Genomic DNA, 23,930 nt, shown 5'->3' with positions numbered 1-23,930 from the left:
GCACCTCAGCCTATGAGCGCAAGTCCCATGACTGATGAGAGAGAGAGAGAGAAACAGAGAGAGAGAGAGAGAAACAGAGAGAGAGAGAGAGAGAGAAACAGAGAGAGAGAAACATTAGCTAATAAAGGTCAAAGCAATGATACAAGCACAAGTCTTTGGTTTCTAGCACCTACTCTCTTGTTCTGCTTGGAAATCTATTATCTCCTCAATCAGATTACCCTCTCATGATCCTAGGAGAATCAGGGCTACTGATATGTGCCAAGGATAGAATACAGGGGGCTCTCCTCTTTCTTGTAATGGATGCCATGTTACTTGAGCAGTCACATCTTTTTTATTGGTTCTTCATAAACTTGTGGCCTTCCTCCCACTCCTGCCTAATATTTCAGACCAGACAAACTTACATTCAGTACTGTGCATTTAGTGAAGTCATTAAGGATACCATGGTCCCTCACAGGAGAGCTTCCTACAAAGTATCATAAACATACTTTAGGGGCTGGGAAGGTGGCTCAGTGGTAGAGTGCTTGCCTTGCATGCATGAGGCCCTGGGTTCAATTCCTCAGCACCACATAAGCAAAAAAGAAAAAACCGGAAGTGGCGCTGTGGCTCAAGTGGTAGAGCACTAGCCTTGAGCTGAAGAGCTGAGGGACAGCGCCCAGGCCCAGAGTTCAGGCCCCATGGCCGGACCCCCCCAAAACAAACAAACAAACATACTCTCTTTTCTTCTCTCATGTACCTGATTTTTATTTTACTTATTATTATTTATTTTTATCCTTTCTCTTTCTCTCTTTCTTTCTTTATCTCTCTCTTTCTTTCTTTCTTCTTCATTCCTTCCTTCCTTTTTGGCAGTACTGAGTTTGAAATCAGGACCTTGGGCATACTAGGAAGGCACCCTGTCCCTTAAGCTATACCCCCAGCTACACCTGTGTTTATTCTTTTTTAACCAATCTAAACAGACTTGGATCTTTGAGAAAAAGGTGTTATTCTATTCACTCACTGAGCCTGGACAAAAAGAAAGTCATTTACTTTTCCCACTGTATTTCACAGTCAGCCTACTTTAATAACGGGATTTCCAGTTAGAACTCAATTCATTTTTTAGGAAAGATTGCACACCATTGCACTTCCTGATAAGTGATTGTATGCTATACTCAATGTCCTGCCTCCACTGTAGCATCTTCATCCAAAGGGCTGGAAACTTCCTGTATCACAGTCTTACATGTCAGTCAAGCTGGAAGATCCCAGTCTGAAAGAAGGAGTGGGGACTGTCCTCTCTGAGGTATTTGTTTTACACCAAACTCTGTCAGGGCTGAGACCCCAGCTCAGTTTTCAGTCTCAGCCAAAGGATCTTTTTCTATTGGATCCTAAATCTTAATGATTGTATTTGAGGTTTCTGCAACCATGGGTACCAGCACAGTCCATAATCAAAATCTGATGCATCTTCATAAGTGCCCTGACCCGGGACAGAGCCCTTTTGAAGCCTCTAACCTCTGGGGAATGATACAGGACGAGCCAAGAATCTGCACAGAACAAGCCTTAGGGCAGGGACTCTATTCTTTCACCTCAGAGTTCCAGTACCCAGCATGGTCATGATCACTGGGTTCCACTCTAACAGATATATTGGAACAATTTCTATGAAACCATAACAAAAGACCTTCAAACATTCCCTCAAAAATGACACCATCAGGTTAGAGAACAGAGGATTGAGAGGAAGGGAGCATACTTCAAAGGAAGCAGAACTTCCTTTAATGGATCTGGTTTATTCTGAAGTGGAGCTCCAGCTTCTACTTCCCTGAGAGTGGCTCTGTGGGAGCTGTCCGTGGTGCTGAAGCCTGCCCCCAGCTTCCTCTGGCTCTTTTTCATTGCAGACCCAACCCATCCTCATCTTAACACTAGACCTGGCCTCCAACTCAGATTTCTCACTGCTGAAGGGTAGGCTTTAAGCATCTCCCTATGGTGACTCTTCCTTCATCGCTGGATCACTATTCTGTGTGGCTCCACAAATATATGCTGGCTATGACCCTGTGAGCCTCCACTCTTGATCTTTAAAATGACTCTTACATGGCTCCTCATGGTAAACCCAGCATATTATCCATGTTCATTGACCTGGCACTGATAGTACCTGTGCTTATCTCTAACATAGATATTGGCTCTTTTTTTGTCGGTCGTGGGGCTTGAACTCTGGGCCTGGGCGCTGTCCCTCAGCTCTTCAGCTCAAGGCGAGTGCTCTACCACTTGAGCTACAGCACCACTTCTGGTTTTCTGGTGGTTTATTGGAGATAGGAGTCTCACGGTCTCTCCTGCCCGGGCTGGCTTTGAACCTCGATCCTCAGATCTCAGCCTCCTGAGTAGCTAGGATTACAGGTATGAGCCACCAGCGCCCGGCTTAGATATTGGCTCTTAAGACCCACCTTAAATGTCAGGTACAATTAAACCCAAGGACTTAAAGCAGAAAAGCTTCTTACCCGCCCAAATCCTTTGGAAGTGGTATCTTGTCCTCACCTCCTACCCCTATCCTAGGCAGATTATTTCTTCCTGATATCTATATAATGGTTTCAAGAAAGTTCATGGCTTCTTTGGGACTATATAAAATTGGCGGGGGACACAAAATGCCAGAGGCAATTGTATTTCTCCTCATATCATGCCCCAAAGAAAGAACTATTCACACTTCAACATTAGCTGTCTTCTTAAGTATTTGTGAGGCCCTTCCCAGTCAGGCTTCCATCTACCCAGAGGCTGCTGCCTGACTGAGACATTCTGTGACAGAGACAAACCTGGGACTCCATGGATGTTAGCTTCCTTGAGGCCCTCTTCCCTGTTTTTTTAGCCACTGGAGTCTTTGCCTTTTCTTTCTCTTTGGTCTTTTCCAGCTTTTCAAGTTCATCCATGTAGGCATCATAGATTTCCCACTAGACAAGGACAAGATAAGAGGGTCATCACCCAACCAGCTTCTCTTCAGCATTCCAACTTAAGGAATTGACCATGATAACATGTCACAAGTCAACATAGCAACCTCTGTTCTTCCTAGTGTAATTATGTATTCAGTGTCTGTCTTCCCTGCTAGCCCTCGGCTTTGGAACAAGACTAAAGGCACTCTCAAGGACACTTCTGATCTGGCCTACCAACCCTGGAGCCCAGTGTCTCAGTCTTTAGGTAGAGAGCAGCACTGCCTTAGCCTGAAGTCTCCACTGGTCAAAACAAACCAGCAAAATCAGCTGCCTAACATCTTTGTTAGTGACCAATAAGACTCTGAATTAGGAAATTGAAAACATGTCTCCCCCATCAAAAAAAAAAAATACTGGCTCAGGCCAGCTATCTATAGCGCTGATCATAGCTCAGAATTAGAAAGAAATAAATGATGAGAACCCCTGCTAAGTGGACCTGAAGAAAGGGAAGTCCAGTGACAGCCGCTGAGGAAGCAAAGGATCTGGTGCTGGGGCAATGCAACGGACCAGACTGGGCAGTCGCTGCCACCTGGAGGCCAGATAGGCACACCTTACATTTACAAGCTCACACATAGGCCACTACTCACTCTGCAGAGTATGTCAGCATAGGCTAAGCTTACTGAGAACTCTCCAAGAACCCTGTGAGGCCACTTTCATTCTCTCTTGACAGAGAAAGAAACTGAAGCATGCGTTGCTCAAAATCTAATCACTGGAATAGCAGAGTTACAGCCTAAGTTTAGGTCTCCTAGCTCCAGATCCTGCCCAAATCAGCATGGTCATCTAGGAGTACTTGAGGGGGCAGTAGGAGAGTCTACAAGTGCCAAAGGCTTTTGGAAGGACAATGTCAGACTACTAAGTCAGCTACAGGGTGCCATGGGCTCCAAAGAGTCCATGAGAATAATTATTATCACCCAGTCTGGAGAAAGCTCCAGAAACCATGTATACTTTCAGCTGGGACAGCCTTGCTCTGTGTGATGGCATGTAGCTAGCTGATCTAGAGCTTGCTATATGGAGACCTATTGTATGCTGTACCTGGTGTTTAGAAACTGAATGCTCAGGACAATGAGAAGATAGGTGGATAGATGAGAAGGACAGACTGACAGAGGAGTCCTTAACTAGGCTTGTCTCCTTTGCTGCTGAAAGTGACAAGGATGAATGGCATTAGGGATAATGATGGGTTTCAGGCCAACCCAGGGTCTTACCTGATTGGCTGTGGCTGAAAAGTTTGCCCTGGGAGGAGGCTCCATCTGGCATTCTCGGTCCTAAAGAACAATGATACAGGAAATTCACAGAAAACTCTCAATTCCTCCTCACTCCAACTTAGGAGATGGTTGAGGAAGGGGTAGGACACAAATCTGGGAAAATAAAGAAAGGGATTGAATAATGCATTCAAAGCCCACATTCTTTCCATTCTGGCCTCTTTCAGAAGAAGCTGAAGCTAGAGAGCATGACAATGTAGACTTATTGTCTCTGTTTTAACCAAGATAAATTCCAAGTGGTGGATGAACAGATCTACAAAAAGCCAAGATGTCACCAGCTTCCAACAGGCTCTGGAACTATTATCCCATATTCTGAAAAGGCTTCTTTCAATACTGGAGTCTTTGGCTCCACTAGGGGAAGTCACTCTCCCCCATGATATATCATCCAGATTAGCTGATGTCAACATAAGGGACCATAAAGAGTGTAAATCTTTGCCCTCCATTGCAGATTTATTTCTGTCAAACACTGCCCTTGTTTGTGAATCTCGTACCTAAAACCCTGTAAGGCTCCCTTAGCTTGGTTCTCAAGATCTTCCATACTTACAAATCAGAGAACCTTCTAGATTTTTCCAGTTAGTCTACAATAGAGACTATCAACTTCAGTTGGACTGATTCCTAGGCCCCCTTCACCCTTAGCATGATGTGACATTGTCTGTCCCTCCCAAGTGCAGTTTTCTATTCCTTAGCCAAAGCTTAGTTTTAGTCTCTTTGGAGTTTGCAAGATTCATACGCTCCTTGTCACTCCACTTGAATTGCCCAGATGGCTTACAAGGACTTTAATGTATGTCCCAGCTCTCCTTAGAGAGGTAAAACTGTGGTCTTCCCTGCCACCCTTGCTAAGTTGAGGACTGCTAGGATGGGATCAGGTTTGTTTCTCCCCTGCTATACAAAACAGTGTCAAAATAAAGGAGACTGTACCCGAAGAGGGTTGTTTAAAGTCTGTGATGCCCTCTCACTGAAGTTAAACTGGTTAGTGAGTTTTCGCTCCTTGGGCTGCACAGGAGCCATAAGTTCTTCTTCAATTACTTTTTCAGCTGCCTGAAAAGAAATAAAGATCCAGAGGACAAGCTATAAGAGGAAGGCAGTGGGAATTCAGGAGAATCAGGCATAAGGGGCATTCCTGAAGTTGGATAGAATGGGGGTGGGAGAGATGATGCTACAGACACATTGGAATCTGCAGCCTCTAATGTCTCACGTTTGCCTCCCTCCTTCTGTCCTGAACCACCCCTGCAGCCTCTATCCACAGTTTTCCCTGGAAGGAGTAGGTCAGAGAGTAACATCATACACACTTCAGTTACAGGCACATCTGTTTGACTGCCAGCTTCTGTTCCTGGTTCCTTTGGTTCTTCCTCTTCTTCAAGGACTTCTGTGTCTGAAACCACCTGCTTGATGGACTCCTGGGAACCTTGATTGAAAATTTCCAATAAGCCAAAGTCCAGGCCTGTTCCTCCATTCCCTGACAGGATGACTTTTTTGGTGCCTGCCTATCAGAACCTGTATGTCCTTGAGTTTTTAGCCTGGGTATTAGAGGATAACTCTTGGGCCTGTCCAGGAAAACTAGCTATCAGACACTATGTAAGTGAAGGCTCTGCCATGTTCTGGCATAGGAATCAACTCTTTGGAAAGCCCAGACAAAGGGGACTAGGTTCAAGATTTCGGCCTCAGGCTGGTCCACAGTCCTACCTGCCACTAATTCATTGCGGTATTTCTGCCGCCGTCCTTCATCAGAGTCTTTGGGAATCAAGTTGCCCACCTGGCTGAAGTGAACTGCAAGTTGGTTCACAAAGCCAATAGGCTTATACGTGCCTTCCTAAGAAGAGAAGAGGCTGAGTAAGACCAGGGATCTCAAAAAAGGATGCTGTCAGAATGTAGTCTTCCTTTATTTTCTAAGGCTAGACAACCCATTTCTGTTAAAGGAAATACAATTCACCAACTCTTCCATTAACTTGAAGTTTTCACCAAATTTCAGCTTAAAGAAGCAAATGTAATCCAGCATTTAAAAAAGTTCTCATCAAATATTTCTTTCTAAATACCCTCTGCTTCCAACTTGAAGCAGTTCCACATTTACTGATCACTGGTTCAGGTGCTTTGTCTCCTCTGTCTACACCAAGGATCCCAATCCATCTGCTTTACCACAGACCCTGGGCAGAGCAGATATAAGCACCAAACGCACCTTCACGACCCTACCTCCACATTCTCAGTACATACCAAGTCCAGCTGGATATACAATTCCTACATTAAAGCAACATAATAATTATATATGATATTCTATGTAAAATATCTAACTAAACAAGAGACATGGCTCATGTCTACATTCCCAGCTACTTGAGAGGTGATCAGGAGGGTTCTGATTCAAAGCTAATCTAGCCAAAAAGCTTGATAAACTCCATCTCAGTCCATAAGCTTAGCATAGGATCTGTGCCTCTCATACCAGCAATGTGGGAAGCATAAATAGGAAGATTAAAATCCAGGCTAGCCTAGGGATAAAAAATCGAAATTCCTAAGCTGGGCGCTGGTGGTTCACGCCTGTAATCCTAGCTACTCAGGAGGCTGAGATCTGAGGATCATGGTTCAAAGCCAGCCCAGGCAGGAAAGTCCATGAGACACTCATCTCCAATAAACCACTAGAAAAACCAGAAGTGGCGCTGTGACTCAAGCAGTAGAGCACTCGCCTTGAGCTGAAGAGCTGAGGGATAGTGCCCAAGCCCAGAGTTCAAGCCACATGACTGCCAAAAAAATATAAATAAATAAATTAATTAAATTGAGACTCTTGTTTGAAAAAGAATAAAACCAAAAATAGCAGGGGATATAAATGATAAAGTGCCTGCCTAATAAGCACAAGGCCTAGTTCAAATCTCAGTAGCAAAAGAAAAATAAAAATCCAATATAGGATCTAACACTAATATATAGTAAACATGGAACAAAATAGGTTCAAAATAGAAGAAGAAACAGAGGTACTAGTAGCTCACACCAGTAATTCTAGCTAATCAGGAGGCTGAGATCTGAGGATCACAGTTCAAAACCAGCTGTGGCAGAAAACTCCATGAGATTCCTATCTCCAATTATCCAGCAAAAAGAACTAGACGTGTGACTCCTCTACTATGTAAAATGCATTTGTAATGTGACAAGTCACTGCTTCTCCAAGGAGATACAGAGGCCTTGCCCAAAGAGGGACGACTTACTTTGAAGCTGTACCTGACAATATTCTGGGGTGCGTGTGGGTTGTTGGCTGTTAGGATCCGAGTGAACTCTTCCTTCAACTCCTGAGGGAGAGAAATACCAAGAGGATCATGTACTAGATCCCTGCCACTCTCTCTGAGGTTTAGGCCCCCCAGGGTGTCAGTAAGAGTCTCACATTCAGGCTTGTGCAGGCTTCTAATCCATACTATGGAAGACAATAACTCTGAAGCTGAAGAGGTGGCAGGAGCAATGATAGGAGATTGTTCACTCACCGCTTCTGTCAACTCTAGCTGGTCAGGGGGTCTAACTGTGACTTTGGACTGGTTCCAGTCATCGGTCCCTTCTCCCACTTCAGTCCCTGAATCTTCATCCTGGGACAGAAACCTTACATGAGGGTGATATTGATTAACGTACATTGTACTAGTAAACTAACATGTTGAATTGAAATCCTTTTGTACAACTATTTAAAGATAATACAATTTAAAAACAAAACAAAACAAATCACCTCACATGAGGGTCTGGAGTGTCTGATCAGCTGAGACAAGTGAGGAATGCTACAGGAAACCTCTTTATCCATGAAACTTCCCCGAAGCCAAGCTCTGCCTATTGTACATAGAATATAAAATACAATAGATTCCTCCATGGAAGAGTCCAAAGGAACTGCCCAGGCCAGAGGTCTCGTTGCCTTGAAAACCACAGCCCTGAGGGTCAGGGCTTAGCTGAAATATTGTGGTAGGTTCTGGCCACAGCGGTGGGACCAGAACTGGCTCCTCCCTTCCCCCTTCCCTTTAGCTTAGAAAGAAAAGTCCAGACCAGCAAGCTACCAAATGTAAGCCTTCATGAAAAAGTGGTTTAGACTCCAGAAAAGATGCCAAGATGCTCTTTAGACTGCTCTACTCTAATTTATCCTTGATCTTCTACTTTGCTAGCTTACAATAAGTTACTCTTGTTTTCTCTTGTACTTGATTACTTTTTGTTTTTTATTGTGAAAATACTGTACAGAGGGGTTACAATTACATGGGCAAGATAATGAGTACATTTCTTATCAAGCATTGTTGCCTCCTCCTTTGTTTCCCCTTCTCATCCCTTCCCATCCCCGCCACCCCACCACCCCAACCTACCCCCACCCCCCCCCCCCCGCCAAGGTTGTAAAGTTCATTTTTCTTTTCTTTTTTTTTTTTGGGTCCAGTCGTGGGGCCTGAACTCTGGGCCTGGGTGCTGTCCCTCAGCTCTTCAGCTCAAGGCTAGCACTCTACCACTTGAGCCACAACGCCACTTCCGGCTTTTTTCTTTTTGCTTATGTGGTGCTGAGGAATCGAACCCAGGGCCTCAGGCATGCAAGGCAAGCGCTCTACCACTGGGCCACCTTCCCAGCCCGTAAAGTTCATTTTTCAACATAACAATTTGTACATCTCATTGCTGCAATAGGTCCATCTGTATCCCTATTTAAACAATTTGTTTTTTCCCTTCCCCTCCATAAATTATACCAACATCAAATTCAGTGAAAGCAGGGGTTATACCATGGGGGAGGGACATACAAAGCAACAAAGAAATAAATCATCTTATAGGGCTGGGAAGGTGGCTCAGTGGTAGAGCGCTTGCTTTGCATGCCTGAGGCCCTGGGTTCGATTCCTCAGCACCACATAAGCAAAAAGAAAAAAAGCCAGAAGTGGCTCAAGTGGTAGAGCGCTAGCCTTGAGCTAAAGAGCTGAGGGATAGCACCCAGGCCCAGAGTTCAGGCCCCACGACCTGACCCAAAAAAAAAAGAAAGAAAGAAAAAAAAAAGAAATCATCTTATAAATATGTTAGAAACAATTGCATGAAAGCAAAAACATTTCATTTCACCTAACATCAAATTATCTGACCTTTTATGCTTGTCTCAGACATATACTAGCTATTGCAAATAAAGGAAACCATGGGACCTATGTTTCTTTGAGCCTGGCTTACTTCACTTAATATAATTTTTTCCAGGTCTTTCCATTTCCTAACAAATGAGGCAATGTCATTCTTTCTGATGGAGGCATAGAATTCCATTGTGTATATATTACCACATTTTCTTGATCCATTCATCTACTGCAGGGCATCTGGGTTGGCTCCATATCTTAGCTATGGTAAATAATGCTGCAATAAACATAGTTGTGCTGGGAGCTTTAATGTGGTCTGGTCTGTGATCATTTGGGTAAATGCCCAAAAGTGGGATTGCTGGGTCATAGGGGAGCTCTATGTGGAGTCTTTTGAGGACCCTCCATACTACTTTCCAAAGTGGTTGAACAGGTTTACACTCCCATCAACAACGCAGTAGGGTTCCCTTCTGTCCACATCCCCTCCAGCATCATACTTGATTACTTTAAGCCAAAACTCAAGGACTAGAAGTTTTGCCTTTTCTGACAAACAGGTAACTACCAGGCCACGATATCTATCTATCTATCTATCTATCTATCTATCTATCTATCTATCTATCTATCTATCTATCATCTATCTATCTATCCGGACTTAAGGCCCTATAGATCTATAGATAGACAGATAAATATCTATCTACCTACCAGGCCTTAAGGCCCTATGTCGCCATAGATAGATAGGTAGACAGACTTTAAGTTCATCCTCACCAACAATCAAAGATATATAAAATAAATCAATGTTTCCCCCACCCCAAAAAATCTGGCAAGTTATAAAACAAAAACCAAACCAAACTGGCATCCAGTATTGGTGAAACTGTGAAAGCAGGCACCCATAAAGGAACATGACCTTTCTATAGAGCAGTTTGGAAAAATTTACCAAAGCTTGCCTAATGGCTGTTTCTATTCTTTCTATTTCTATTCTTTGATTCAAATTTCTATATGTGCAAATTTATATTAAGGATATAAGGAACATGCCCAAAGATTTAGGTGTGTGAATTTATATACTAACAGGATATGTCTAAAAAGAGATCTAAATGTCCAACAATAGGTATGCTTGAAAAATTATGATAGGGCCTTAAGGAATATATGTCAAAACATTATGTAGTAAATCCAACAGTGCTATAGAAGTATGTTTATTAGCAATGGAAAATACTCTAAATTTTTTATTTGAAACAACAGGCTATACAGTAATACATACATAGTGTGATTCTGTGTAAAAAATAACATATGTAATTTTCATATATTCATAAAAATATCTAGGATGATACAATATCATATGTTAACTAGAAGGTTATTCCAGGGTGGTAGATTTAAGGGTAATTTTGTTTTTTGGTTGTGGGGCTTGAATTCTGGGCCTGAACACCATCCCTCAGCTCTTCAGCTCAAGGCTAGCACTCTATCACTTGAACCACAGCACCACTTCTGGCTTTTTCTGAGTATGTGGTGCTCAGGAATCGAACCCAGGGCCTCATGCATGCAAGGCAAGCACTCTACCACTGAGCCACCTTCCCGGCCCTTTAAGGGTAATTTTAATGTTTTATCTTGTTTGATTTTTCCAAAGATATATAGATATATTTCCAACATAAAAGGTGCCATGAGCACCTTGGGAGAAATGATGGAGTCGGTCAGCACTTACTCTCTTCCTGGCTCCTCTGCTCACATTGACGCTCTGGAGGAAAAAGGAGAGAAACAGAAGGCAAAGTCACAAGCCAACTGATGTGGGAATATCATAAATAGTATCACAGAGAGTTTTCTATCCAAAACCTTGCAGATAAAGGTTATTAAACTTTCTCAAGTCTCAAAAACAGTTCTCTAACACTCTCAGTGGGAACATGTGTTCCTTGGTCCTGCCATGGGGACTGTGTCTGAGGCAATCCTGTTTTAGCATCAGTGAGACTAACTTACAAGGAATAACTGGGTACACTTGGCACTAGACTTTCCTCCCTCCCTCTCTTCTTCCCTCCCTTCCTCCCTAACTCTTCCCCCCCTTCCTCCCTCCCTCCCTCCCTTCTTTCCTTCCTTCCTTCCTTCCTTCTCTTCTTTCTTTCCCTTCCTTCCTTCCTACCTCTCTCCCTTTCTCTCTCCTTCCCTCTCTCCCTCCCTCTCTCTCTTCCCATCCCCCCTCTCTTTCAGTACAAGGCTTGAATTCAGGGCTTATTGCTTCCTTTGTTGGTACTCTACCACTTGAGCCAATCCTCTAATTCTGCTTTTTGTTGGTATCCGTATAAGGAGCAAGCCTGTGACCTCCTCTCTCAGCTTCTTGGTTTATGATGGGATCCTCTTCCTACACAATCTCCACCATCTACCATGAAGGCCTTAACAAAGCTAGCTCAGGCAGTAGCCATGCCCTTGAACCTCCAGAACTGTGAGCTAAAAGAAACCTGCCTCAGTGATTTTGTTATAGTGACAGAATGCTGGCTAACCCAAACAATGTGCAATTCAAGTTGATAAACTTTGGTGGTGTATTTCTGTATTTGTTAGGCACTAGTCTAAGCAGTGGGACAGAGACAGCTGAGAAAGAGAGAGAGGGGAGAGAGAGAGAGTCTCTTCCATCGTTTGTTCAAGGTTCACAGAAGTCTGGTGAGTGTAATCTGTGTTTGTCACTTTCATTCACTTTCAGTCACTTAGCATGTTCCTTGGAAAGCTAACTCTGTCACAAGGTGCTGCAGGGATGCATAGGGGTACCCACTCAGTCTGGAGTGCTCAGGAAAGTTTCCAGAAGTGGCCATTTCTTAACTGGGTATCACAGGACAAGATGCACTGTCTAGGTAGAGAAGATGTTTTTCAGAAGGAGAAAATAGCAGTTGCAGAGGCAAGGGAAGAACAGTCACAGGCATAGTAAACCATTCTACAATACAATTCCAACAATGTATCTATATCATCTAGATAGCGTGTTTCAGGTCATCAAGCATGAGGGGATCTGCAGAGAATAGAGATGTGAGGGAGGGGAAGGTTTGAAAGAAGTCAGCCTAGAGCATGCACTAAGGAGTCAAGACAAACAGAGGAATGTAAGCCAGAGGTAACATGACACATCAGAAAAAGACCTCTGCTTCCAGCACGGTCACAGAGTACCTGTGTGATCTTGGGCAAGTCTCTGGACTACCTCAAGCCCACAGTAAGTGAGTGAGACAAGATGAGCTCTCACAGTTCTTACAAGGGTCTTTGGGAAACACTTGGATAGGGATTCCAGAACAGAAAAGCACGTCTCAGCTTGGGTTGAAAGGATTCAGATTTCTGCCAGGTTGCCAAGGTTCCTGGTGGTGGGAACCCTTTTCTGAGGCTAAGCCATATGAGCCAGAAAATTCTTTCCTTTGAACAGCCTTTGATTCCTAAGGTAACGAGATAGAAGCACCACAACATCCAACAGCTTTTTGGCCCACTGCAGAGCCCTAGAGAGCTGATCCCAGCCCAAACCACCAGCCTTAAGTAGAAAACAAGATCCAGTTACCACTGCCCCCTGTAAATATGTCTGTAAAACATTTATCTGGCAATAAAAGAACTGACAAGGCAATTTGAGTGTAATTGTTTTTGGCAGTTGGAAATATTTCAATTAACACACTATAAAAGCCACACTATAATAAATGCAAAACAGGCCAATGAAATCAGCTACAGCCTGACTTCCCAACCATGGCAAAAGAGATTGAATGTCAGGCTGCCACTTTGGGCCTTGGTCTTCCAGGAGGAGAAGCCTGAGACAGACAAGCCTGAATTCCTGAAAAGCTTTTGAAGGTTCCTTTCTAGAAGCCATCAAACCACAGAAGAAGAAAGCCCAAACTCCCTCAGAACCCCGTCATCTGGCCCCAAGTCTCTGTTCCAGCCTGCCCTACTGCCCTCATGTGCTATTCTGAGCCTGGCCTGGACCTTACTACTTTCCAATTCGCTTTTTACTATTCCTTCTGCCAGGAATGTTGTTTTCCTTTCCCCCATCACCCTCCCATCCTAATCCTCTGCCTAACAAAATCCTACCCACTTTCCCCCTGCTAGTCCTTTAGCTAACTCCTCCTGATAAATTTCCACCTTTCTTCTACCATCTTCTACGATTCCTTTCCTTACCTTGAACAGACTTTCATCCGCCTTCAATCACCACCACTATCACCACAAGTACTGGCTGTTATATATAACATTAAGATCCAAATGTAACTTCAAATACACACTCTGTTGTCCCTGAGTTTGGGTCTATAAAAGAGGATAGTGCTATGGAAAGAAGCTAGCATATATGGGAAGTGACTTGGAAGTTCCAGTAAGGGAACAAAAGAAGGCTACCTTCTCTTGGGCAGGCCATTCTATTTGGCCAATGGAAGATATCCATGAAAGACTGAGACAGGAAAAAGAAGTCCACCCAGCCCTCCAAGTTTCACACATCTTAACCCAGGTCATCAAGGAGGTAGATAGCAGAGTTCCAGCCTGAACTGCTCTGTTTTTCTGTTGTCTTTGTTAGAGATTTAAGTGTGAACACCCTAAGGGCAGGAACTGTGTCTTACTCACCTTTGGGCCTCTAGCACAGAGCACTGGGATGAGAGTTCACCTACTCTTACAAAGGTCAAGAGTAACCACCTAGCTGACTGGTGGTCACTTCTTAGGTTCTCTCATAGTATCTGACTTGGCTCTATTTTCTTTTTAATATCACGCATCTCTCCAATTGTTCCTCAATATCCTTGATCCTCCCCTCTATGGATATATGATTTGCCCTCTAGTGCTCTTATTCTTTATACTCCCTTATATACTCCTTTATACTCCTATCTCTACCCATTGCTTCATCTTCTACTTCATGATAAAGCTCAGTGCAGTACTTCATATTCACATTTATCACAGGGCATTCAATATCTATGTTTCTTTTCATCCCAAATGGCCACTTCCTCCAATGTTCCTTGTCTCATGTAAGTATACCAGCAGCCCTTTAGTCACCTGGATTGGAAGCTTGGAGCCATCAATCTCTTTGTCTTCTATTATCTTTCAACAGTAATGATTCAATTGTGAGTTCAAGGCCAGCATTACATACATAGCAGGGCCTTGTTTCAAAAAATCCAATAAACAGCCAGGCACAGTGGCTCATACCTGTAATCCTTGCTACCCGAGAGATGGAGACTGGGAAGATCAGTGTTCAAAGCCAATCCAGACAAAAGGTAGCAGGACCCCCATTTTTTTAACCAATAAGCCTGCTGTGGTGCCATATACCTATCATCCCACCAACCAAGGAGGCAGTAGATAGGAGGATTTCTGTATGAAGTAGACCCTGGGCAAAACCATAAGATGCTACCTTACAAATAAACTAAAGCAAAGCAAAAAAGGCCTGGGGATGTAGATGAAGGGGTAGTGTGTCTATCTATCAAGTGCAGGCTCTGAGTTCAAATTCTAGTACTACCCAGCACTTCTAAAATGAAATGAAATGAAGTAAAATGCTAAGGCACTGAGCATTGCTCACATCAAATGAATTGTTCACATTCAACAAAAGAGTAATTTGAAAACAAGCTTCCTAGTCTAGTCAGTATAAGAGATGGGCATTATTTACCAGAACTTAGAACTTAGAATGCTTTAGGGATACTTAAGGTTTAAAAATTCTTAAGCTTTTTTGCTTACAGCTAGTGCTCTACCACTTTGAACAACAGCTATTTTACTAGTTAATTGGAGATAAGAATTTCACAGACATTCCTGCCATGGCTGGCTTTAACCTAGATCCTCAGATCTCAACCTCTTGAGTAGCTATGATTACAGGTATGAGCCACTGACACCTGACCCATGAAGATATATTTATTTTATTTTATTTATTTTTTGGGGGGGCTGGTCATGGGGCCTGAACTCTGGGCCTGGGTGCTGTACCTCAGCAATTCAGCTCAAGATTAGTGCTCTACCACTCTTGAGTCACAGCGCCACTTCCAGCTTTTTTCTTTTTTGCTTATGTGGTGCTGAGGAATCGAACCCAAGGCCTCATGCATGCAAGGCAAGCGCTCTACCACTGAGCCACCTTTCCAGCCCTATTTTTAAAATGTGTATATAATGTATCAGATGGAGTCATGGCATCCACGTATGAGCTTTAAAATCAACCAGACACTGTGATATTGCTAATCCTATGACCCTAGATGAGTTATCTTCCCTAAATTCAGTACTCTTATCTTTAAAATGAGCATCATAGCAACCCTCTCTCAATCATTGGTTTGCTATGAGGATTAAATCAATTAATGTCTATAAAGGTTATGTCTTCTGGCCAATAAATGATAGCTGGCATTATTACATTCCCAATTATGAATCTTGCTTTGCCCTAAGCCACAAGTGTGGCCCTTTGCCTAGTAGGAAGCACCCATTGTATGGATGACTAGAGTCTTTAGCAGATCACATATCCAAACCAAGTCAATGCTGAAACGTGATTGCTCCTGGAAAGGGGCTCTTCCAAGCATGCAAACCCACAGATGTTGTTTCCTCTTTTTGGGGACCCAGGAGACTGCATTTACCATTTCAGTTGTCTTGGTCCTTACTTTAAAACTCACTAACAGGTTTCCATTAAGCTCAATTGAAATGAAATACCTCACCAGCTTGCAGTCCGTTTCTAAAAGAGTAGAAGCTCTTAGTCCCAAAGGAACCTCAATTCACCAACAAATCTTCCTCTAGCTATAGTGAACACATTTAAAATCCCCGAACCTAGTACAATGTCTAAAGCACACAAAGAAACCATCCAGTAAGTGTTTGCAGTGGAAAACATTCTCCAAGTTTTGAAAGAGTGATATGCAGGATCACAGGCACTATCACACATTGTTCCTAGAGTATAAATTATTGCAAGCTTTTTCTACAGTAATGTGGCAGTATGTACCAAAATTTAGCATGTATCTACTATTAATATAGCAGCTATATTTTCTTGAGTTTTAGAATATATTTTATGCATCTTGCTTGCTAAAAATTGGGTACTTTGAAACAAATGTTATTTGCAGTGTTATTTGTAATGAAAACAAATCTAAATATTTAGCAATAGAAGTCCAGTTAAATAAGTTGGAGCAATTCACTAGGATACTATGCATGTCTTTTTTCATAGCTTTTTTTTTTTTTTGGTAGGTTGTGGGACTTGAACTCTGGGCCTCCACTCTTCAGCTCAAGGCTAGTGCTCTACTGCTTGAGCCACTATGCATATCTTAAAAAAAAATGACTATTATGCTACTGTGGCTTAAGTGGTAGAGTGCTCACTTTGAGCTGAAGAGCTGAGGGACAGCACCCAAGCCCAGAGTTCAAGCCCCACGACCAATCAAAAAAAAAAAAAAGTGTTTGCCAGGTGGCAGTGGCTCATGCCTGTAATCTTATCTACTCAGTAAGCTGAGATCTGAGGATCATGGTTCAAAGCCAGCCTGGACAAGAAAGTCTTTGAGACCCTTATCCCCAATTCATCACCAGAAAACTGGAAGTGGCATTGTGGCTCAAGTGGTAGAGAGCTTGTTTTGAGCTGAAGAGCTGAGGGACAGTACCCAAGCCCAGAGTTCAAGCCCCATGAGTGACCAAAAAAAAAAAAGAATGACTATTGTACAACATGGTATTAACAATATCTAAGTGTTATATCCTTGAAAATCACTAAATGAATATATTTTAAGTGCCCTTGTCACAAAAAGATAAATATATTAAGTAGTTAGCTACTCTACAATGTACTACATATTTCAAAATTTTTCAAAATATGTTGTACAGGACACACATATGTAATTTTTGTCAATAATAAATTAAAGCAGTATATTATTGAAAAATAGAATAATAAGTTAAACCTTTGTTTAGTGTTATGGAAAATTCCCCAAGGGTTTGATACCAGGCTAGAATAAATAAATACATAATTCAAAAAATAGCAAGTTACAGGAATAGAGACACATTTGCATACTTTTTGAATATGAGTATATTCAGTGTGAAAATTAAAAAATGAAGCTATTGCAACTGGTTTGGGTTGGGAGATGGAAAATGACAGAGAGGTTAAGTCTGATCAAGATATATTATATGCATAAATGGGCATGTCAAAGTTAAGCTCCTTTGTACAACTAGTTGATGTTAATAATAAAGAATATGTATATATATGTATATATTTGCATATATATAAATATATTCAGAAAGTTTCTGGAAGTTTATATAGACTTTGCTGAAAATGGTCTTGTACAGACAGTTTGACTAGGGAATTGTATAAAATGGAAGCTTAAGATTATTCACCATATACTTATACATATATTTTTAATGGGAATGTACATTACTCTTATAATTTAAAATGCTAGTTGAGAATTTAGCATCAACAAAGTACAGGGCTAGAGGCACAGCTCAAGTGGTAGAGCACATGCTTAGAAAGTTTGAGGCCCTGTATTTGAATTCAATACTGCCAAAAAAACCCACAACAGTAAAATAAATTTTTCTTTCTGATTAATGAAACATTCACACAGAGCTGAGAATGCACGACAAGGAGGTTGGAGTCCAGCTACAACATCTGTGAAGTCAAAGAGGGGAGAAGGCAAATCTGTGGCCCCCTTACCAGCTTTTAAGTTGCAGGAGGCAAGGAAGTGCAGTGTTTAAAACACGGAGCTCAGAGGCAGCCTGGTTGCATTCCTGACTCTCACACACTAAATGTGACATCTTGAGCAAGGTATTATCAAATCCTCTTTCTCTAGTCTATAAATTGGAGAAATATAAGTTCCCTACTCATAGAATCATTGTAATAATATTTGAAAACAATGCACAAAGAGCATTCATTCAGAACTCAGCCACAGAAAGCCTTCAAGTGGCAGTGGCAATGTAAATTTTATGGTTGCCATTATTTTATTAGTCCATCATAATCTAGCATGCAAGACACTTGACCTACTCTCTGAAGGCACATCATGAATAACTCAGAAGAATGTTGCCAAGGTCCCAAGAAACCTGTGTCAAGGAGTCTGTAGGGCTGGGAATGTGGCTCAGTGGTAGAGTGCTTGCCTAGCACACATGAAGCCATGGGTTCAATTCCACAGTACCACATAAACAGAAAAGGCTGAAATGGAACTGTGGCTCAATTGTAGAGTGCTAGCCTTGAGCAAAAGAAGCTCAGGGACAGTGCCCAGGTCCTGAGTCAAGCCCCAGGACTGGCAAAAAAAAAAAAAAAAGTAGTCTGTAAATGTGTCACAGCAGAAGGATGACAAGAATTCTTGTTGATTATAAAGCAACTTACTTCTAATTTGTTAGCTTTTTTGAGTACATAGTCCCATTCTTTAGCTGTCATGGGCCCCGAACTCTGGGCCTGGGAGCTGTCCCTCAGCTCTTCAGCTCAAGGCTAGCACTCTACCACTTGAGCCACAGCACCACTTCCAGCTTTTTCTGCTTAGGTGGTGCTCAGGAATCGATCCCAGGGCCTCATGCATGCAAGGCAAGCACTCTACCACTGAGCCACCTTCCCAGACCCATTTTAGCAATGTTTTGTGGGTGGATTGTGTGTGTGTGTGTGTGTGTGTGTGTGTGTGTGTGTGTGTGTGTGTGTGTGAAGGTCCTGGGCATTGAACTCAGGGCCTTGAAACTGTGCCTGAGCTTTTTGCTCAAGGCTGACACTCTACTACTTGAGCCACAGCTCCACTTCTGGATTTTTGGTGATTAATTGGAGATACAAGTCTCAACAAACTTTCCTGTCCAGGCTGGCTTTGTTCCTCAGTCTCAGCTTTCTGAGTAGCTAGAATTACAGGCACAGGCCTCTAGCATCCAGCTGTGGATGTTCAATTTTGTCAATGCTTTTTCTGTTTTACTGAAAAACTTTTTTTTTTTTTTTGGTCGGTCGTGGGGCTTGAACTCTGGGCCTGGGCGCTGTCCCTCAGCTCTTCAGCTCAAGGCTAGCGCCCTACTTTTTTTTTTTTTTTGTGGATCGTGGGGCTTGAACTCTGGGCCTGGGCGCTGTCCCTCAGCTCTTCAGCTCAAGGTGAGCGCTCTACCACTTGAGCTACAGCGCCACTTCCCTGAAAAACTTTATACAACATTATACCTTTGTTTTCTGTTAATGTGAAGAAATACTTCAATGTCTAAATATTGAACTAACTTTATCTTCTTAAGGTAAATCCCATTTGCTGAATTATGTTATTCTCTTTATATATTGCTCATACAGATTTAATAATAGTGCACATGTTTTTTACATTTATGTTATAAGAACTATCAGATTGTGACTTCCTTTTTGGGTTATAGCTTTGATTTTAATATCAGGCTTATGCTGACATTACCCTGTATTTTCAGAAAGACTTGTAAGGTTTTTTTTTGTTTGTTTGTTTGTTTTGGAGATGAGTTCTTGCTATATTGCCAATATGGACTCCTTCCAAAGCCTGGAATTATGGGATTACAGATGCATACCACCGTGCCTAGAAAGTTTAGTGTTATTCATTCCTTACGAATTTGATATAATTCACTAGTGAAACCATTTACATCAGGAGTTTGTGGCAGAATTTTAATTATTAATTCAATTTTTTCAGAAGGTATGAAGTAGTTTCCTTTTGTTTTTAAAGAAATTAATCCATTCATAGAGTTATTGATAATACTCCCTTCTTACTAATTTTAATGTCTGTAGGATCTGTAGTGATATCTCTCATTCCTGATATTGACTATTGACTTTTTATATTGATAAGCTTTGCTAGGTTTTATCAATTTTATTATCTTTTCAAAGAACCATCGTCTGGCTTTGTTAATTTTATCTATCATATTGTTTGGGGGGTCCAGTCGTGAGGCCTGAACTCTGGGCCTGGGTGCTGTCCCTCAGCTCTTCAACTCAAGGTTAGCGCTCTACCACTTGAGCCACAGCGCCACTTCCAGCTTTTTTCTTTTTTCTTATGTGGTGCTGAGGAATCGAACCCAGGGCCTTATGCATGCCAGGCAAGCGCTCCACTACTGAGCCACCGTCCCAGCCCCTCTATCATATTTTCTCATACTGTATCTGTAAGAATAACCAATGAGGCAAGAGGAATCAATGAAATAAATTCTGCTTCTGCTACTTTAGGTTTAATTTGCTCATCTTTTCTATGTTCTTAAGGTGAAACTACAGTTCCTAAGTATAGTGCCCTATAAATTACATAAAGTTGGTTGACAGTATGGTTTGGATTTTTCTCTGTGTCTCCATTACTGTGTAATGCTAAAAAATCTTTACCATTGTGGATAGTTCTATATCTCCTTTGAATTTTGTTGGTTAATTCATATATCTTTTTTTTTTTTTTGTCAGTCGTGGGGCTTGAACTCTGGGCCTGGGTGCTATCCCTGAACTCTTCAGCTCAAGGCTAGCATTCTACCACTTGAGCCATAGTGCCACTTTCGGTTTTCTAGTGATTTATTGGAGATAAGAGCCTCACGGACTTTCCTGACCAGGCTGGCTTTGAACCATGATCCTCAGCTCTCAGCCTCCTGAGTAGCTAGGATTACAGGCATGAGCCACTGGCACCCAGCTTAATTCATATATCTTAAAGTTATATTAATAGGTACATACTCTTTACAATTTTTATCTGTCCCTCTGTAATTGACCTTTTGTCATTATAAAACATGTTCCTATGGAAGTGGCGCTGTGGATCAAGTGGTAGAGCACTTGCCTTGAGCTGGAGAGCTGAGGGATAGTGCCCAAGCCCAGAGTTCAAGCCCCACGATCCACAAAAAAAAAAAAAAAGTAGGGCGCTCGCCTTGAGCTGAAGAGCTGAGGGACAGCGCCCAAGCCCAGAGTTCAAGTCCCACGACCGACAACAAAACAAAACAAAACAAAACAAAAAAAAAACATGTTCCTATTTATCTCTCAGAATACTGGTCTTGAAGTCTATTTGATCTGATAATGACAGCCATTTCATACCTGCCATTTGTATGGTGTATGTATGTTTTTTTCTATTCCTTTATTTTCAATATTTTCATTCTTTATATTTAAGCTATTTGTACTGTAGGCAATATATAGTTGGGTTTTACAGGGTTTCTTTTCCTAGCCTGATAAACTCTGCCTCTGGAGTAAAGTTATTAGTATGGCTTTGTCTTTCTAATGTTGCTGGTTTTTTTCTTCTTTTCCCCATCTAACCATATCCAACTTCTTTATTCTTTGCGTTGATTTTTTAGTTTTATTTTATTTTCACTATTGTATTTTCAGCTGTACCTTTTTGTGTGTGTGCCACTAAGCCTAAAATTTTTGTGTGTATGTGATGTGTTTGCGCTGAAGTTTACAACATGCATCTTAAACTTACCACAGTCTATAAACAGTTTACCTTACACTGTAACTTCATTTACCACCACCACTCCATCCTTTGCCCTATTGTTGGCACATATTTTATTTCTACATATAAGCCTCACCTAACACTAATATCACTTTTTGCATTAAACATTGAACATTTTGCATTAAACAGTCATATGCCCAGTGGCTCACACTTCTAACCCTAGCTATTCAGGAGACTGAGATCTGAATGTCATAGTTCAAAACTAGCTCAGGCAGGAAAGTTCTTAAGACTCTTATTTCTAATTAACCACCAAAAAACCAGAAGTGAAGTTGTGGCTCAAGTGGTAGAGTGCTAGCCTTGAGTGAAAAAGCTCAGGGACAGCACCGAGGCCCTGAATTCAAGCCCTATAACTGACATAAGTAGGAAAAAAAAGCACCCACCTATGTATCATTACTAATATCTCTTGGTCCTGATGTGTGATGATGACCAATTCCTTAACTTTGGTTTATTTTAAAATGCACTTAGTTCACTCTCCTTTCTGAGGGGTATTTTTGTTACATACAGAATTCTGGGTTCACAGTAATTTCTTTCAGTGCTTTAAATATGTAATTACTTTGCCTTCTAGACTCCATTGTTTATGAAAAGTCAGACATAATTTATATCATTGTTCCCTATAAATAATATGTCATTTTTGGCTATTTTAAAGTATTTCATTTATTCACTTATTTATTTAGTTACTTGTTTACATTTGTGGTCCTGAGGATTAAGCTCAGTACTATAATACTTGAACTATACCCCAGTTTCCAAAGATTCTATTTTCATGTTTGGTTTTCTATAGTTTGTCTGACTATGAGGAGTCTAGACCTGTTGCATTTATTCTGCATGGAGCTTACTGAACTTCTGATATTCTACAGGTTTTCCACCAAGTTTGGAAAAGTTTTGGTGATTTTTTTTCCCTTCCTTTTCCTCTCCTTTTCTTCTAGTATTCTACCTACATACATGTTACAAACGCAGCTGGAAGTGTACGTAGCTTAAGAGGCAGAGTACCTGCCTGGCAAGCACAATACCTGAGTTCAAGTTCCAGTACTACCAAAAACAAAAATTAAAAGAATATTCCAAATGCATATCTGGTATATTACCACAAGTTAAGGCTTCATTTGCCTGGGGGGCTTGAACTCAGGCCTAGGCATTGTCTCTGGGCCTCCTTGTACTCAAGGTTAGCTCTTTACCACACGAATAGTTTGTTAATGATAAGAGTCTTATGGACTTTCCTGCCCAGGCTAACTTCAAATCATGACCCTCAGATCTCAGCCTCCTGAGTAGCTAGGATTACAGGTGTGAGCCAGCTCTAAGGCTCTTTTTAAAAAATCTTACTTCTGTTTTTCAGATCGGTTGATTTCCATGGATCCTTCTTCACTTTTAGCTGTTAAGACATCCAATATGTTTTTCTTTTCTGATACTGCAATTTTCTATTATGTCTACATTTCTGCTTAGATTTCTCATTGGTGTTATACATTAAAACAAGCTTTTAATTCCATAAATGTGCTTACAACAGCCCGCATTAAAGTCTTTGTCTGCTTGTTCCAACATTTGGGTTGTCTCACTGGTACTACCATGTACTTCTCTGGATCTATCTCCCTGAGCTATGATTAAGAAATGTCCCTCAGCAGGGAGCAAGGGTAAATGTGTGACTCATATTAAGTGTTACCCTCTCCTCAGAAATCACTGTCCTGTATTGTCTATTTTTAATGCCTAAAACAATTGCTTTATATTTATAGTTGTTTTCAGTGGAAAAGCAAGTCCAGTATTAACTGCTTCTTCATGCCAGAATAGAAGACTCCTTTATCAACATCTTTAAGAATTATATATATATATAATTTTATATATAAAGTATACTGTATATACTTTAAAATTCATTGCATAAACATGCTATATTTAAAACCATACAGTAAATGTTTTTGTAAGGATAGAACTGTTTGTAATGTAAATATCATCCCTGAATGAAAGCATTGGACTAGAAGAAATCTGAGGCACCTTCCTGCACAATTCATGAGAAAGATTTTTTACCAGAAATAACATAGAAGTTACTTCAGTGTAAAACAAAGTTATATTTTGCACTGGAGAAGCCAGTGAAAGAGAGTATCTCTTTCTAAGGGAAACTGCCCTGGGGCTCACAGCTTTGGTTGATTAGAAAGCCTTAGAATCTCTTACTGATATAGCCTAACATGAACAGATGAACTAGGGCCTATCAATATCCTTCTCTAAGAGAAGGAACCAGGACTAGAGAGGGAAATGGTATGCTGGATGGAGATATGGATGGACATGCCTATGAGGTAGACAGGGACCAGGGTATGTATGATGAGCTGGAAACATACTTAAGTATATTAAGACCATAGAAAAGGAAGCTGGGGGGCTGGGAAGGTGGCTCAGTGGTAGAGCACTTGCCTTGCATGCATGAGGCCCTGGGTTCAATTCCTCAGCACCACATAAGCAAAAACAAGGGGCTGGGAAGGTGGCTCAGTGGTAGAGCGC

General features: G+C 41.5%; 1 protein-coding gene and 1 pseudogene across 1 annotated transcript in view; both read right to left on the bottom strand.

The window, feature by feature from the left end:
* Positions 1 to 11,585, bottom strand: part of Dnai1 (dynein, axonemal, intermediate chain 1) — a 41,613-nt gene extending 30,028 nt beyond the window's left edge. The window contains exons 1-9 of the mRNA XM_013026567.1: positions 11,565 to 11,585; positions 10,913 to 10,945; positions 7,651 to 7,749; positions 7,381 to 7,461; positions 5,882 to 6,008; positions 5,488 to 5,603; positions 5,117 to 5,236; positions 4,142 to 4,201; positions 2,769 to 2,903 (exon numbers count right to left, since the gene is read on the bottom strand). Coding sequence (XP_012882021.1) covers positions 2,769 to 2,903; positions 4,142 to 4,201; positions 5,117 to 5,236; positions 5,488 to 5,603; positions 5,882 to 6,008; positions 7,381 to 7,461; positions 7,651 to 7,749; positions 10,913 to 10,945; positions 11,565 to 11,585 — 792 coding nt within the window. The remainder of the gene's footprint in view (positions 1 to 2,768; positions 2,904 to 4,141; positions 4,202 to 5,116; positions 5,237 to 5,487; positions 5,604 to 5,881; positions 6,009 to 7,380; positions 7,462 to 7,650; positions 7,750 to 10,912; positions 10,946 to 11,564) is intronic.
* Positions 11,586 to 12,158: 573 nt separating this feature from the next.
* The window catches only part of LOC105993332, a 13,991-nt pseudogene continuing 2,219 nt past the window's right edge, over positions 12,159 to 23,930 (bottom strand).

Source organism: Dipodomys ordii, unplaced genomic scaffold (genome assembly GCF_000151885.1).
Source record: "Dipodomys ordii isolate 6190 unplaced genomic scaffold, Dord_2.0 Scaffold95, whole genome shotgun sequence".
NCBI classification, from domain to species: Eukaryota; Metazoa; Chordata; class Mammalia; order Rodentia; family Heteromyidae; genus Dipodomys; species Dipodomys ordii.
The sequence above is the reverse complement of the archived record's forward strand: the minus strand, read 5'-3'. Positions and strand labels throughout refer to the sequence as shown.